The 17,910-nt window shown below is 43.8% G+C and overlaps 1 protein-coding gene across 1 annotated transcript; it reads left to right on the top strand.

The window, feature by feature from the left end:
- The first annotated feature begins 9,567 nt into the window (after window positions 1-9,567).
- Window positions 9,568-17,641, top strand: LOC119267452 (casein kinase 1-like protein HD16). The gene is made up of 16 exons (XM_037548835.1): window positions 9,568-10,014; window positions 12,233-12,367; window positions 12,445-12,518; window positions 12,623-12,692; window positions 12,911-12,966; window positions 13,052-13,123; window positions 13,204-13,298; window positions 13,393-13,456; window positions 13,549-13,678; window positions 13,758-13,976; window positions 14,676-14,815; window positions 14,900-15,074; window positions 15,217-15,307; window positions 16,646-16,803; window positions 16,986-17,174; window positions 17,258-17,641. Exons 1-16 carry the CDS (start codon window positions 9,919-9,921, stop codon window positions 17,315-17,317), a joined length of 1,824 nt encoding a protein of 607 aa, XP_037404732.1. The 5' UTR covers window positions 9,568-9,918; the 3' UTR covers window positions 17,318-17,641.
- Window positions 17,642-17,910: the final 269 nt, after the last annotated feature.

Below are 17,910 nucleotides of genomic sequence, written 5' to 3'. Positions count from 1 at the left end.
GTTGGGAGCTCTAAGTCGTTTTCGTTGGTGGTAAAAGTATGCCTCTCAAAATGTTTTTATCTCTAAATTTTCGCTTTGAGCTCTGGCACCTCTACAAATCCCTACTTCCCTTTGCGAAGGGCCTTTCTTTTACTTTATGCAATTTTTATTTTGAGTCTCCATCTTCTCTTATAAAGCACCAACTAGGGGCACTATGATCATACTTGAGCATTGGGTGTAGCTAATATGCGAGTGCGTTTCATGAATGGATCAATGATTGAGCATGATGAGCTGGGGATAACTTATTTTAGCATTGATATTTTGAAAGACATGGTTGCTTGTTGGTATGCTTGAGTATTTAAGTCTCATGTCAAAACTAAACTATTACTTTGAACCATATAAAAGTCCAAATGTCCATGCCACAAAGAAAAGAATATGAGATGACATGTTAGGCAGCATTCCACATCAAAAATTCTGTTTTTATCATTTACCTACTCGAGGACGAGCAGGAGTTAAGCTTGGGGATGCTGATACGTCTCCAACGTATCTATAATTTTTGATTGTTCCATGTTGTTATATTATCATTCTTGGATGTTTTATAATCATTTTATAGCAACTTTATATCATTTTTTGGGACTAAGCTATTGACCTAGTGCCCAGTGCGAGTTGTTGTTTCTTGCTTGTTTTTTACATCACAGGAAATCAATATCAAATGGAGTCCAAACACCGTTAAACTTTTTGTGGACTTTTATGGAGCAGAACACTTCCAATAGGCCCGAGCAGCACCTGGGGGTGTCCCGAGGTGGTCACAACCCACCAGGGCGCACCCGGGGGCCAAGACGCGCCTAGGTGGGTTGTGCCCACCTTGGTGGCCTCCCGCACCGCCTCTTTATCCTATAAATTCCCAAATATTCCAAAAACCCTTGGGGTTAACCTAGATCAGAAGTTCCGCCGCTGCAAGGCTCTATAGCCACTGAAAACCAATCTAGATCCCGTTCCGGCACTCTGCTGGAGGGGGAAATCATCACCGGTGGTCATCTTCATCATCCCGGCGGCCACCACGATGAGGAGGGAGTAGTACACCCTCGGGGCTGAGGGTTTGTACCAGTAGCTATGTGTTTAATCTCTCTCTCTCTCGTGTTCTTGAGATGTCACGATCTTGATGTATCGCGGGCTTTGTTAATATAGTCAGATCATATGGTGTTTTCCCCTCTCTATCTTGTTGTGATGAATTGAGTTTTTCCCTTTGAGATTTTGTTGTTGTCGGATTGAATACTTTTATGGATTTGAGAGCACTTGATATATGTCTTACATATGAATACTCATTGTGACAATGGGGTATCATATTGATTCACTTGATATGTGTTTTGGCATTCAACTTGCGGATTCCCACGGTGAGATTGGGGTAATCTATGCATAGGTGTTGATGACGTTCTCGTCTTTTGTTTCTCCAGTAGAAATCTTGGGGCATTCTTTGAGGTTATTTGTGTTGGATTGAGCATTATGAATATGAAATTATTTGGTGTTATTTTAGTACGAACTCTTGGATAGATCGATCGGAAGGAATAGCCTCGAGGTGGTTTCGTACCCTACAAATGATTTCTTCTTATGTTCTCCGCTAGATAGGAACTTTGGAGTGATTTTTCGTTGCACTTTGAGGGATGGTTAGATGATCCAATTATATTAACATTGTTGAGAGATTGCACTAGCAAAAGTACGGACCCTATGCCTCATTCTCAAGCATTGCAATACCGTTTGTGCTCCATTTTATCAATTGCTACCTTGCTGCTTTTTATCGTTACCATTACAAAAATCAATATCTACTATCGTTACTACACTTTTATCACCATCTCTTCGCCAAACTAGTGCACCTATACAATTTTCCATTGTATTTGGTGTGTTGGGGACACAAGAGACTCTTTGTTATTTAGTTGCAGGGTTGTTTGAGAGAGACCATCTTCATCCTATGCCTCCCACGGATTGATAAACCTTAGGTCATCCACTTGAGGGAAAATGGCTACTGTCCAACAAAACTCTGCACTTGGAGGCCCAACACGTGTCTACAAGAATAAAGTTGCGTAGTAGACATCACGCGTCTGCATCTGAAAATGCTCCTAAGGTCAAGAAAGCCAGGGTTGAAATCCCTCGTGAGGAAATTCCATCTCTTTATGAGATTTGCATTCGCACAAAGCAAGCATCGGAAAGCCACATCGTGCTGTATCGAAAAGAAAAACTAGAGTTGATGACTGAGCTGAATTTACTTCAATCATACTCGCCAAATTATTCTATATGAGAAGGAAGCAAAGAACCGCTCCTGGACTCTGTTGAGACAACATTATTCTTGCAAGCAGTTGCTGGCCAAGGGCATCAAGAAGGAGTATGACTACCTGGATTTACTTGTTGTTTGATAACCCACAAGTATAGGGGATTGCAACAGTTTTCGAGTGTAGAGTATTCAACCCAAATTTATAGATTCGACACAAGGCGAGCCAAAGAATATTTGCAAGTATTAGCAACTGAGTTGTCAATTCAACCATACCTGGAGATTAAATATCTGCAGCAAAGTAATCAATAGCACAATAATATGATAGATTTGACAGTAGTGGTAACATCAGTAGTAATAGTAACAGTGATAGCAATGATTTTGTAGCAGTTGTAACAGCAACATCAGTAGTAGTAACTTAGCAAGAACAATATGTAGGAAATTCGTAGGCATTGGATCGGTGGATTCGTTGGATGATATTCATCATATAACTATCATAACCTAGGGCGATACAAAACTAGCTCCAGTTCATAAATATAATGTAGGCATGTATTCCGTAAATAGTCATACGTGCTTATGGAAAGAACTTGCATGACATCTTTTGTCCTACCCTCCCGTGGCAGCGGGGTCCATAAGGAAATTAAGGGATATTAAGGCCTCCTTTTAATAGAGAACCGGAGCAAAGCATTAACACATAGTAAATACATGAACTCCTCAAACTACGACCATCGCCGGAAAGTATCCTGACTATTGTCACCCCGGGGTTTACGGATCGTAACACATAATAGGTGAATATGACTTGCAAGATCGGATCTAGAACATAGATATAATGGTGAAAACATAAATGGTTCAGATATGAAATCATGGAACCCGAGCCCAAAGTGACAAGCATTAAGCATGGCAAAGTCATATCAACATCAATCTCAGAACATAATGGATACTAGGAATCAAGCCCTAACAAAACTAACTCGATTACATGATGAATCTCATCCAACTCCTCACCGACCAGCGAGCCTACGAAGGAATTACTCACTCCCGATGGGGAGCATCATGGAATTGGCGATGAAGGATTGTTGGTGATGACGAAGATCGAAGATCCCCCTCTCCGAAGCCCCAAACAAACTCCAGATCTGGCCTCCCGATGAAGAACAGGAGGCGTCGGTGGCTCCATATCGTGAAACGCGATGAAACTTCCTTCCTGATTTTCCCCCCGCTAAATATGAGGATTTAAGGAGTTGGAATTTGGGTCTATGGGGCCACCAGGTGGGCACAACCCACCTGGGCGCACCTGGAGTGGGGGGCGCCCTGGTGGGTTGTGCTCACCTAGGGGGCCCCTTCGGTGGTTCTTAGCTCCAGTATTTTTCTTTTATTGCCTAAAAATTCTCCACAAAGTTCCGTTCCAATCCGAAAACTTTTATTTCTGCACAAAAAACAACACCATGGTAGTTCTGCTAAAAACAACATCAGTCCGGGGTAATTTCATTCAAATCATGCAAATTAGAGTCCAAAACAAGAGGAAAAGCATTAGGAAAAGTAGATACGATGGAGACGTATCACTATTCCTCACATCCGAAAACAAACTCCTGTGCTCCCACAGTGTTCTGCTTCAACAGACCTGTTGTTTGTCGGACATGATGATGAAATTGCAAACACAGCCGTCACTCTCATTTACAAGCCAGATGTTCATCGCACCAAGTCCTCCAGAGCCCATGCTGCCACTCCTGCTTCTGCCTCGACCATTCCTCGCTCTTCAGATTCTGATTCCTCAAGTGGTTTTAATTCCGATTCTGAGGACACTCCGGAAGAGTAATTCCTCGTATGTGTTCTCATTCCTTTTTGACACTTGTTGACAAAAAGGGGGAGAGTTACATCGAGGTATTTGCAGGGTGTTTTATTCGCCTTTTGCTTTTCACAGTCGAACATTTGGTTTCCTCGAACAATTTTCTTGATGAACTTAATGCACCGCTTTGTGGTGTTGAAATACTCGGTCACCATGTAATGTTAATAACCCCCCCTACAACGTTATTTGATTTGTACTGGCTTTTTGCATGCACCATCAAATGTGTTCTCCCTTGCAATGATTATCCTCAATAATTATATATCGTACAGGGAAAATATTTGCTCTACCAAGAAGAACAGGAAATCATGGGATGTTGATACTAAGGGTGACAAGGACATCGAGCACTTAATGAACTATATTTGTTGTGGTTGGATATGCTATCACTATTATCTCTCTCTATTTTAACCCTACATGAAAAGAAAGTCAGGTTGAGCTTCAAATCTCTAATGTTGTGAAAGCTATCTACTTGATTGATGGAAATTGGATGTGTTTTTCCTCACACATATCCTTTATATCTTCTTTGATGTAGAAAAATCACATTTGAAGCATATCCACTTCGAGCAATATACTCATGTTTATCTTGCTCTGTTCACCTTCGAATATCTAACATGCAGGAAACTTACATCTCATGTGGATTCGAATTGTGTTCTCAGAAAACCTTCATGCTATATCCTTCGTCACAAATCTTTCAAAGTATATCGTATATCTAATTCTTTTTGAAGATTATGTGACATGAATTACTTCAGACACCGTGGAGTGCATTGAAAGAAGTCAAGTATAAGATCATTTGTCAATGACACTCATAAGAATTACCTCGCCACCTTCCGGTTTATTTTATGCTCGGATGCATATCCTCAGGGGGGCATGTTTTATCTTCGCAATTATCTGTCGTCTCTTATTATCATTCGCATTATATTCCATTCATTATCTATCCTTCGATGTGATCTATTTTGTCAACAATCGTCCAAGAAGGGGGATATTGTTGGTGCAATATCTGCCTACATTGTGTTTTGGAGATTGTTGACAAAAACATGTATGGACTAATTTGTTTGCTAGTGCATACAGAGAGAAATAGTCCATACAGAACCGACGAGAATGTTGTCTCCGGTGCTAAGTTAAAGGAATTTCACCAAAGTATATCTGCGTTGCAGAGAAGAATGAGCTGCATCTAATTAAGATATGTAGACGAGAAGATTGATGTGAAGGAATTAACCCCTCGAAGAATTTACTACTGAAGCGAAGCATATGTTTCGGTATGGTCATCCGAAGAAATTGACTGTAGCGAATGGAAGTCAAAGACAAAGTGAAGACTTAGTATTCATTTCGTTATTCTTCTTTCACTTATTTGAGTCGTAGGACCTCCGTACTATTAAGAGGGTATAGGTTCTCATAGCTTAGATCCGTCATGATGCTTAGCCAAACCTATGAAAGTTGCGAGAGAAATCTCTTTGTGTCCCGAGCAAATACTTGCCAGTAAGAGACTATGATCTTCTTCGTTGTGAGAGATTTGTCTCAGACCGAGGAGTTAGCATTCCTTGCTCGGCAAGCAATGTTGCCGTTGTGCTCAAATCCGACCGTTGGGCTCGTGATGTTCGGCCATTGGCTGCTCTCGATGTCCAATTTGGTCTTTTCCCATCTGGGAAGGCCGCACCTATAAATAGCCACCCCGCTCCAACGTTGTTCGTTGGCTACTCCACTTGAGATTTCTGAGAAGATTGATTTGAGAAACCCCTCTCCGAGTGATCTGAGTTTAAGATCCACCGAGAGAAAATCAAGAGACCAAACTTAGACAGTGGTTTAGCATCACAGTAGTTCCGAGTTAGAGTTCTTGTACCTATTACTCTTGAGAGCTGCACACTCTCTAGAAGGTTAGGTTTCGGCTTGAGTGTTCAAGAGTTGTTGTCTTCACCGAGCTAGATCTCCAGCAACCAAGAGTGATTATGGTTCGCGAAGGTCGCCCGAAGGTTTGGAGATCGCCGACAAGGATCTACCACGAGTGAAATCCACTGGAGTCTGATCAGCTTCGAGTGGAAGGAGAGTAGGGTGAAGAGAGTTTATCTTCCGTGTTAAGTCACATCCCCTCCAACCAGACATAGCCCTTTGGCAGAAGGGTGAACTGGTCTACCAAATATCTCTATCGCCATCGAGCGCCACTGGTTCTATCTACTTTACTGCATTTCTTTCAGCAGTTTACTTTCGTAGTCTGTGTCGACAGCTTATCTGATCATTATCCTCTATCGTAGTTTTACGTCCTCTTTCGCCCTTGTTGTTATTCTCATGAGTTATTCTTGGTATCTCATTCTGTTGCATTTTCATTACTCTGTTTATACATCATCATTTCACCTCGGTTAACCATCTTGCATATCTCTCATCGCCCGCATCATGTTTTGTCTTGTACTACTACATCTGTTTGCTTTGTTGCATTACTCTCATTGTAGTTAAACCTGTGATTACCCAAGCTCGCACTATTATTACTTCTTTCATTGAGAAATATGCTTCTGAAGAAGAAGATTGTTTCCATTCAGTCCATCCTTTATATTATTACGCTGGCCGATGGGGCGCGTGGATCTGGCCCTCGCGAGGTATGGGCCGCGGGCGGCATGGGCTGCGGGAAGCCGCCCCTTGATGTGGCGGTCGCCTGGGGGGGTGGCGGTGCAGTGGTGGTGGTGGTGGTTCGTGCTGGTGGTGGCGCTGACGGCGGTGTGGGCTTCGGCCGTCCTCGCGTCCGGCGGCCATTGGCGGCGAGGGTGGTGGCGCTGGCTCGGGGCTGCCCCTCGGGGTCCCGACGTGGATGTGGGCTGCCACAGCGTGGTGGTGGTCCACCGCGGTGGTCTGGGTCAGTTCACGACGGCGGCTGGACTTCTTCGGCGTCTGCTTGTCGGTGAGCGCCCTTGTCGACCTTCGATTCATCTCCCCATCGTTCGGGTGTGTCCTTCATCGGAGGGTTGGCCCTCTCCCAACTACGGCCCATCGCTCGTCTCGCGCCCGGCTGCAGGACCGAGGTCGTCTCGCGCCCGGCAGCAGGACCGTGCTCGTCTCGCGCCCGGTAGCAGGACCGAGCCCGTCTCGTGCCCAACAGCAGGACCATGCTCGTCTCGCTCCCGGTAGCAGGACCGAGCCCGTCTCGCGCCCGGCAGCAGGACCATGCTCATCTCGCGCCCGGCAGCAGGACCGAGCTCGTCTCGCGCCCGGCTGCAGGACGGGTTGATGGTGGCCAGTTTTGGCCGGCCTATTGGGTCTTGACGCTGGGGAGCGCTCAGGGGTGTGAAAGGCGGTTCCTTTCCACTCGTCTCTTTGGTTGGGGTAGCAGCGGGTGGCGGGTGAGGTGGCATCAAGGTCCTGGATGCCGGGGCGGCGGCCCTGGTGGTGGTGTCGCGGTGCTCCTGGGCAAAGCCCATAGCTTGGTGCTGCCTGGTGGCCATGGCCGTGTGGGCGGCGTGGTAGCCAGGGTGTGATGTTCGGTGGCGGTGAATATTGGCCGGGGTGAAAACCTGTTCTTTCTTCAGACGGACCGGCGGCGGCGAAGCTCGTTCCTTCTTGAAGGCGTCGTCGCGGCTCTCACTGCCCTCATGTTGCTCCAGGGGAAACTCTGATCCTTGGGTCGGACGGTGGCGACGCTTCGGTGTCGTAACCTTCCTGTAGGCACCGTCTTGGAGCCCACGGTTCGTCGTATGTAGCTTCTTCTCTTCGTGGTGACGAGTTCACGGTTGAGGCCCCCGGTTGCTCATGTAGTGCTAGGGGTGGTGTTGCTGCGCTCAGCGCCTATGTATCCTGCCTTGGGTGTGTGCGTGTGTTCCGATGGTGTGCGTTGTAACGGGTTGTTGATGATCTTTGCTTTATATATAAAGCGGGGCGAAAGCCTTTTTTGGTATTATTACGCTGCTGTGATTGGGATCAGCTCGAAACTTTTGAAAGAAATTTTAAATCTCCCATTCACCCCCTCTGGTCGATATACCCTCGGTCCTAACAGGATGGATGGGCACCTTGGAGCACGCAGTTGTTGACCGTGGGATGCATGGAGAAGCGCCATAACATCTTGTGAAAAGCTTCACCCAGGCGCGAAGAGACGAATGAATATACCTTGACCGGAATCTTACATGTGTAGCCGCAAGTCACTATGGGCTATGGCTTGGTCAACCCTAGGTGTATTTCACAGACTTCAACATCATTAAGGACATGAAAAGAGCGCATGATCGTTGGTCGATTTCAAGCTTCCAATTTTGTGAAACCACTACTGTGCACACTACCTTTGTTATTAGTTTTCATTGAGCTGACTAGTATTGAAACAGTGGGAATATATCTCTATTATAATTTATAGATCGTTGAATGCTAAGAAAAAAATGCCTTCTCAACCTAAATACACCACCATTTCTTAGTTAACTAATTGTTGTATATATTCCATACAATATCAAGCTCAAGTGTTTTCAAAATCAAAACCTGGCCAATACACCATTCTTTTTATTAATCACCATGCTAGACGGCTCTTGAATTTAAGCCATAATGAATTGCATGCATGAGAGGATACATAAAAAAGACATCGAGTGAGTACAGAAGAGCGGAAATTCTTTAAGACATGAAGACGTCCATTAAACATATATACTCCGACAACCGCAACAAACAATAAAACAATGCCTACAAGAGTAATAATCTATAGAGTATGTTTTTCTTGCTATCATGCTATATCTAAATAACCTTTGAACATAATGTGAGCACAAAGACATCATCTTGACTTTGTTTTATTTCCTCCCCTAACTCTAGGCGTCCAGGGCAAACTTTTCGCTCCACGCTTCATCGGTGAGTCCGTGGATTCGTCTCCCTTCTGTTTGCCGCTCCGGCGGCCGGTGGCGGGGAGGAGAATCTTGGTGCATCTGCTCCGGTTAGTAGTTTAGTTTAGGGTTTGTCCTCACATGCGCGACGCTCGGGCGGATGGTGGCGCCTATTCTTCAAGTTTGTCTTCCGGGCTCCGATCATCCTCGAGTTCGTCCGTCTGGATATAGTCGACAGAGCTTCGCGTAGATTTCTGCCATCTTTTTTGGGCGGTGAGATTTGGCTTTCTCGTCATGTGACGAGATTTGGTGTCAGGTGTTTCAGATTTATGCAAAGGGTTCAACCGCGACAACTACGGCTTCAGGGCGCTGGTCCTTACGGACACGTGCACGAAGACTTCCCGGCCGTTCATCGATAAGGTCAAGCCGACTCCGGTAGAAAAGTGGCGGCAACTGCGTAAGCGGCTCGTTCTGGTGGCAATAAGGATCATTCAGTGATGTCCGAATCTTGATGTAATTTTTATTATGTTTGAGATGCTTTGTACTTTCGATAAACTTTTATAATAGATTTATTCATATACGAAAAAAAGCAAAAAAGAACATAGTGAGGATAATCAGGCGTCGGTAGTAGCAGTCTATCAGACTATCAAAATCCCACACGGAGGCTGTATGTTACATCGAAGACGTAAATGCGGGCTACGCGATCTTTCTCGGAAGACGCACGCCATATGGTAGCACCGCAAGGAATTTGCTCTAGGATTTTTTCTGTGCCCTCCTCCCCCTTGCTCCCGACCTCGGCCCTCCCATCGTCGCCGACCACCTCATCCACCGCCGCAGGCCAAACTCCGACTCAGTACAACTGAGCCCTAACCGATACTGTCCTAGCGCCGGCCCGATCTCGTTGCCTCCAGGGAGCGCATGGGGCTACGCTGTTGAGGCTTGCCAGTGCCCCACGGTGGCGCGCGCCGAGGCCGTGGAAAGCAGAAGCAGCCGCAGAATCCGCGAGCTGATCCACGAGCCCCGAGGTATCCGCACTTCCTGAGTCGCAGCAGCGCGAGGAGGGGTGACAGATGGACGAGTTCGAGAGCGGCGATAAGGGAATCGCCGGGCCCGCCCCGGGCCCCGGCGCTGGCGACGACGGCAACTCTGCGCCGCTCCCTGAGACGGTATGATATCTCCTGGGCTATCGCTGCTTAATTTAGATGTTCCTGGAAAATTGGTAGCGCCTAGGGTTCTACTTGCTTGATTAGACGATGGAATTTGTGGATCGTGGATCGAGTTGGTAACCTTTATACTCGGAGGACGGTGAGATAGTATGCTTGTGTAGTTATAAGTTGCTCTAGTGGTTGTGTGTCTACAATAAATTAGCTCGGATACCTCCTGCGCCGCTCCCTGAGACAGTGATGCCGAAAATCTCTTAGGTTGTCATGACAAAATATGGAGCGATGGGCCGTGGTATTAGAAAGAGTATATCTCTTTATGTGCAGGATATCTCCCCCTAAGGCGTGGATGATTAATCCTAAATATAAGGGATTAGAGTAGGATTCCTGTGTTTCTAAGTAAAATGTTATAGTAGGATTGAAATATCTGAACTGGGTTAGAGCTATGGTCGGTGAGAAAAGGCATCCAAAGAGCTGAAATTTTAACTACTGGACCTACTTCATCAAGCAGTTGCGAGGATCTTTGCTGGAACAAGTGGATACATCTGTTTTTTGGTCAATTGTCTGTTTCTCTGCTCGAAGTTTGAATATATACAAAAAAGTACTTGTTACAAAAGACCCAAAGTGGTCGGACCCTTCCCGGACCCTGCGCAAGCGGGAGCTACGTGCACCGGGCTGCCCTTCTTATGAAATGCGGGACATCAGTATGAGTTAACGTGGACTTTTCATAGCCGCCGACTGTTTTTGCAGTTCTTTGCATATTTTTTTGTCGCCTAGTGGTTCTAGTGTGCTGCGACTTTCTGCTTCATTATTATCAGAAAATCTTACCTAAATACTGGCCATATATAATCATTATTTTTCTTTATACATAATGTTGTGCATGCAGTAGGCAACATGTTGGCTGGACATGCTGTCAAATGTACAATTTCTGGTGTGGACAGCCTGCATTCAGTGAATATTGTTTATGTTGATTATCACATATGACCCCCTGTCCCATTGCTGTTTGCTTTATAATGCTCTACTGTTGAGACGAGTTCCCTAGGCTTAAATTGCCTTTTTTTGCCATGTCTAGGAATGGGCATCTGTCGATCTAACCTACTGGATTCGTGCGTTTGTCCATCTAACATACTGGATTTGTGCCTTTGGCCGTCTAGCCTATTGGTCTTGTGCATTTTTCAACCTTGTACGTTAGTTCTATAGTTTTGGCTGCTTTCTTGGACTCTGTTTTCATTATTTTGTTTCCTGTTTTTGTTAAATTTGCTGAGTTCAGTTTTACCTAAAAAGCACCAATATGGAGACGGCGACACGGCGATACGTATATGGGGACACAGGATACATCATTTTCCAAAAACAGCCATTCGGGGATATGGCGAGTGTATAAAATAAGATGAAAAATATGCCATGTAATATAGAGTTAATTAAGACAAAAATAATAATGAGAAATTGAGACAAGATCAGAATACTGCTCCATTCAGGGATGCAGGGTAAGCTTCTCAACATAAGCCCACAGAGGATACTCAGGATCTAGAACACCAGGACCAAGCTGCCATTCACTCTCACCCACAGACGGCCACCGGCGGTGGTGCGTCTGCTGCTGCCTGGGAGCGGCTCGTTTGTTTCTTGGAGAGCGTGCGTGCGACCCAGGGTTTGTAGTTGGCCGAGGCTGTTTTTGGGCTGAGCCATGCCACCAGCGTATCATAATGTATCCCAGACGTGTCCATGTATTTTTTTCCTTTTTTAATTCGGAAATCATGGGATATTGCTGTATCCTGCCGTATCCCGCCATACTGGGATGGCCAATCGGCAGTTTCTGCCGTATCGGTGCTTGCTAGAATTTTACAGTTGAAATCTTATTGCAACTCAAATTGGGTGTTGTGCTGTACTGTGGTGGACCTATTGTTATTATGTCTGTGATTGCGAGAATCTAAAAGAAGTTTCACATTGTATATGCGCTATGTTGAGCCGCACTCTAGCTGCTACCCAATGGAAATATCATATATATGGTTTGCCTGTGCCAGTGACACAATATTCACTTCGATCCTTTTATGCATCTCCATTTCATTTTACATCATATATAAAGGCCAGGGGGCGTAGGGGGTGGGGTGGGGGTGGGGGTGCGCTTTTAAATCTGGAAAATAGCGTCATTCCTGCACATGTTACGTTTGTGACTGCAAGATAATTCTTTATTCATCTATTGGTTTTAGTGAGTTTGTTCTTTGAACAGGTGCAAATTGGAAATTCACCAACCTATAAGCTTGGAAGGAAGCTTGGAAAGGGTGGATTTGGACAAGTATATGTTGGTCGACGTGTTTCCTCTCCCAGTCTTGGTGATAGAAACCCTGGTGCAAATGCTTTGGAGGTTATTATATCTCTTGAAGGTTTGACGTATTGTTAGAACTGATGCCATCTGGTACTAATGCATTTTTTATCTGACAGGTTGCATTAAAGTTTGAACATCGAACTAGCAAAGGTTGCAATTATGGAGCTCCATCTGAGTGGCAGGTTTACAAGTGAGTAGTTGATTTTTAGTTCGTTTTCTCTTCAATGTATTTTTTTGGCTAGTTGGATATATTGTACTACCTTCTTTTGCTTATCTTAAACCTCCCTCTTGCAGCACTCTTAGTGGAAATCATGGTGTCCCACGGGTACACTACAAAGGAAAGCAGGGCGAGTTTTACATCATGGTAATGGATCATGTGCTGTTTACTCCATATATGTAGTGGAACATTACTAAAACAATTCAATTGTACTTGTGTATGCGGCCCTCTTTGGTATGGGGTCCTACAAAGTTTGTGTGTTCCAACTTCCAAACATGCCCTTAGCCATTGTTTGGTGTAGATTTATTTTATTCCTTCCGTTAAGTAACTATCAACAAATTCAATCCTGTTTGGTGTTTATGCAGGTTATGGATATGTTGGGACCAAGCCTGTGGGATGTTTGGAATAATAATTCCCATTCGTGAGTATCTGCTCACTGTCTATAATTATGTTTTACAGTTCATATGCAACTTTTCAATTATATCCGGTCGTGGTATCTGTTGCAGGATGTCTGTTGAAATGGTTGCCTGCATAGCTATAGAAGCCATCTCCATACTGGAAAAGATGCACTCAAAAGGGTAATTTGGTGTTGCGTTCTTCAGATGGGGTCTTGCATAGTGCTTGTGAATTTCTGGCTAACAATACTAGTATATGACAGGTATGTCCATGGTGATGTGAAACCTGAGAACTTTCTGCTTGGTCCGTGTGGTACCCTGGAAGAGAAGAAACTTTTTCTTGTTGATCTTGGACTGGGTAATTCATAATCATATTCCACTTTTATATAACGTCTATTTGGTATAAAATATTTATGGTACTTCTGTTAACCTATCATTTTGTATTAACACAGCTACGAAATGGAAGGGTGCTGGTAACGGGCACATTGAATACGACCAGAGGCCTGATGTATTTAGGTTCGGATGGAAAAATATTTATGATGCACTTCATTTTGTGCACTCTTTGTACTTGACATAATTTTTTCCTTCTTATCTGCTCTTGTGAACAGGGGAACTGTTCGTTATGCTAGTGTGCATGCTCACTTGGGAAGAACTGGAAGTAGGAGAGATGACCTTGAATCCCTCGCCTACACACTTATTTTTCTTCTCCGTGGACGCCTACCTTGGCAAGGATACCAGGTTAATTTATTTTGGTGTTGGAGCTTCTTTTCTTCTTACTCCTGTTTCTATTTTTAAGTTTTCGTTTGTTCTTATTCAGGGAGACAACAAAGGTTTTCTTGTCAGCAAGAAAAAGATGGCGACCTCTCCTGAATCTCTGTGTGGCATTTGTCCACAGTCTTTTCGACACTTTGTTGAGTATGTTGTGAACTTGAAGTTTGACGAAGAACCTAATTACGCCAAGTGCATCTCTCTTTTTGACGGCATTGTTGGTCCACATCCAGACACCAGACCAATAAACACAGATGGTGCTCAGAAGGTACATTTTCTTGTAACTTCTATTCTTACTACCATTTTTATTATGAACTTTAAGGACTTATCCATGTCACCATTAGAAACACAATTACTTACCAAGAATTTCAGGGCTTATTTGGTTCCCAAGGTTGCCACGCCTAACCTTAGTCATGCTGCAACATCTTAGGCATGTGTTTGGTTCATTGCACACTTGTGGCCTGCCACACTTTTCTAGTTATATGGTCCACATGTCATAGGCTCATTTTTTTGCCAAATCTTGCCACACTTGTGGTGGCCATTTTGTTAGCCACACTTTGCCTAAGGTTAGTTGTGGCAAAGTTAGTCATGAACCAAACAGGTCCTCAGTTCATTATTCTTGTTGATTTGTAGATTGGATTTACTCAGTTTTGGTCTTCCATTGAACTTTTTCCTGTCTACTTTTTTTGTAGTATAAAATCCAATCATGTGGTCTATGGAATGTTGATCATGTAAATGGGACTAAAACAGCATGTTGTGCCATTATAATAGACCACATGAAGTCATTTGTATTTTAAGAGTTGGGCCAGTGGTATTCAATGTGTGAATATGTTGTGTTATGTATTGAATTTGTTTTGGACTGTTAACTTGAGCAACATATCCCATATATTTGCAGTTTCCCGGCTGCATGTTGTAAATCACCTCCTATTGTTTGTTTTGGACTGATACTTTATTGGATTGCTACCAGCTAATATATCAGGTCGGTCAGAAGCGGGGCCGCCTCATAGCAGAGGAAGATGATGAGCAACCTAAGAAGAAGATTAGAATGGGAATGCCAGCGACTCAGTGGATTAGTGTCTACAGTGCCCGGCGGCCTATGAAACAGAGGTTTGCTTGGCACTTATCTTCTTTATAGTAGTATAATAAAGACCAAAGAGAAATTTTCACTGTCTTACTACATTTATTTTCCAGGTACCACTATAATGTTGCAGATGATAGATTAGTACAACATATTCTGAAAGGAAATGAAGATGGCTTGTTTATAAGTTCAGTTTCCTCTTCCGCAAATCTGTGGGCTTTAATAATGGATGCTGGCACTGGTTTTACTGCTCAAGTATATGAAATTTCTCAACATTTCCTTCACAAGGTGAGCAATTAGTTCAGGCCATCCTGCTTCCAGAATGTTTCTTTCTCGGGTAGAAATACTTTATCAATTGTTCAGTGAGATCTTGATTGCCATTCGCGTTGTATTATGTTTTATAGCTATTAACTTGATTATGCTATGTTAGGAATGGATCCTGGAGCAGTGGGAGAGAAATTACTATATCACTGCATTGGCTGGTGCGAATAGTGGAAGTTCTTTAGTGATCATGTCAAGAGGTAATCTTATTGTTCAACTTGATGGCTGGACTGCCACTTGTATGCTTGATTCCCAGGTCACCATTCTGTGACCTGATGCTAACTACCAAGATTGATCTGTAAAATCTACTCCAACATATGTATTTTGTTAAATTTCTGCCTTTGCCCGAAGTACTTTTAATAGCCTGAATAAGTGTCAATCGGGTTACGTGGCAATGCATTTTAAAATGCCCTACAAATTCAACCTTTTGGCCATAACAGGCTATATACATAGATTACCGTGGAACCATTTAGACAGATATATGGATATACCTTTTTAGGGGTTGTTTGGATAAGTGAAATGCAGATAATCCATTCCATATAAAACAGAAAAACGGTTTAACAGACTAAAATCATGTTTGGCTAACTAATCCATAGATATGCAAAACTTGATTCTCAGTAACCTGGAATTTCATGTTTGTAGAGAAACGACCATTAGTTGTTTTTCTAAAAACGTGATTCACATATCTCTCTTGCCAATCCTCGTGGGCACGTTCATCAGCTGAAGAAGAGAAGCTGCAGACGCCGGTGATCAACACCAGGCAGAGGAAGACAGTCGCGACACGCTCACCGGTGTGCCACACCTCGAGGCCGTCCTCGGCTGCTTTCTCTGCACCATCTGCCTTGGTCGTCGCCGCCGCTGAGGTCAACTCCTTGAGCATTCGCATACAGGTGTTCCACCGGTGCCGGTAGATCGAATCGATCTGCTTGCCCCCCTCGGTAGCTAGCTTCTACATGCGCATGTACGGGGCCGTCGTTTCGTGCGTTCCGCAGCCAGCGGATCAAGTAGATCCAGCTGCTTGCCCCTGGTAGCTAGCTTCTACATGTCCGTGTGCGCGACCATCGTTTCGTGTGTTCCGCAGCCAGCGTATCAAATCGATCCAGTTGCTTGCCTCAGTAGCTAGCTTCTACATGTGCACATACGCGGCCGTCTGGCGAGATCGACCAGCCAGCGGGCGGAATGTCCCAGGAGAATGAGAAAGATCATGGGAGAATGCGAATAGTCTGAATCATTATCCAAATAAGGAACTGAGCAAACACACTTTCCAGCAAAACGTAATATTCTATAAACTGATTACTAACAGAAAAAATAGTAAAACTGGTTTTGCTAAAAATCATGTTAAAACGTAATGTCTGCTTTCCAGACAACCACTTAGTGTTCCCTTTTCTGCCCAAAACATTTAGGCATTCAGAAAGAGTCACAGCTATATTTAGCTTTCAGCTCGCTATATCCTATCAAAGTGGAAATAGTTAGTTGAATGTTGGAATACTGGCTGCTGGTATCTATGGACAAGAACTGACTTGAAGTATTATCTCCAGGAACAACGTATGCACAACAATCCTATAAAGTAAGTGATGCATTTCCATTCAAATGGATAAACAAAAAGTGGAAGGAGGGCTTCTATGTCACATCCATGGCTACAGCTGGAAGTCGATGGGCAGTTGTCATGTCCCGAAATGCTGGTTTCTCAGACCAGGTATGTGTATTGTTCATTCACAAAGCCTTTCGAAGTACAATGAACTTTAGTTTCAGGCTCAGTTCTTGGTGAAGTGAGTCTTAAAATAATTTTATATTGCAGGGAGATCTGAAAGAATTTCAGATCTTTATGAGTGTATACCTCGATTTGTGAGGATCTGAAGAAACCTTTCTCTGTTGCAGGTAGTGGAGCTGGATTTCTTATATCCAAGTGAGGGCATCCATCAACGCTGGGATAATGGTTATCGCATCACTGCAACAGCTGCCACATTGGACCAGGCGGCATTTATCTTGAGCATACCTAGACGAAAACCTAATGATGAAACACAGGAGACGCTAAGAACATCTGCTTTCCCGAGCCAGCATGTGAAGGTGACTTGACCTTTCCGGCTTATTGTATAAAATCTAAATTCCTAATAAGGAATGTATTCACCAGCTGATCAATCTGCTTGCAGGAAAAATGGTCAAAAAATCTGTACTTAGCATCCATCTGCTATGGAAGGGCGGCATCTTGAAAGCCCATTTACTAAAGTTGGTTCTTGGTAAGGGCTACTAATATGGATCGCCAGTTTTTATGATGAGAATGGGGTATTTTGAAATGCTAACATTACTAATTTACTTACCCATAAACTAACGAAAGGTAAACCTGTGACAGACTGACTTGGTTCTGCTTCTCTAGCTTGAGACTTGGTTGTGTATAACTTTGAACTATCCATATCATAATGTTGTATAAACAAAGAAGTGTACTTAATTAAGTGTCATGTATATAAATTTAAGTCTGTACTTTGAGACGACTGGATTGAAATGGCTCTCGAGCATTCGACTGATTTAGCTGTTCATGTTACTCTGGCCAGCTGCTGAGGAAATTTTTCTAGTACCATACATTAATTTATTATTTTGAATAGTACATTTTTATTGGACTGCAATAGCCAGCGACCGTTTGCTTGCCAGGATAACATTTGCGAACGGCGCGGCTGGCAGTTTTAGTGTTTTGGGATGGCATTTTGGCCAAAAACATGGCATTTCATTTATTTTAGTGCATTTTTCATCTGAAAACTGCTACGGTCAGATCTTTATCCTGTGGCTGTAAGTGTAAGGGGGTCAGTCG

The sequence above is a fragment of the Triticum dicoccoides genome, chromosome 3A, assembly GCF_002162155.2.
Source record: "Triticum dicoccoides isolate Atlit2015 ecotype Zavitan chromosome 3A, WEW_v2.0, whole genome shotgun sequence".
Taxonomy (NCBI): domain Eukaryota; kingdom Viridiplantae; phylum Streptophyta; class Magnoliopsida; order Poales; family Poaceae; genus Triticum; species Triticum dicoccoides.
Note: the sequence above shows the minus strand (reverse complement) of the source record. Positions and strands in the feature narration are given on the sequence as shown.

Bases quoted from the DNA above. Each gene is read 5' to 3' on its own strand.
- LOC119267452 (XM_037548835.1), top strand. From the start codon at position 9,919: ATGGACGAGTTCGAGAGCGGCGATAAGGGAATCGCCGGGCCCGCCCCG. The intron at 13,977-14,675 runs GTACATTTTCTT...GATTGCTACCAG, and splicing joins ACACAGATGGTGCTCAGAAG to CTAATATATCAGGTCGGTCA. The intron at 15,075-15,216 runs GTGAGCAATTAG...ATGCTATGTTAG, and splicing joins CTCAACATTTCCTTCACAAG to GAATGGATCCTGGAGCAGTG.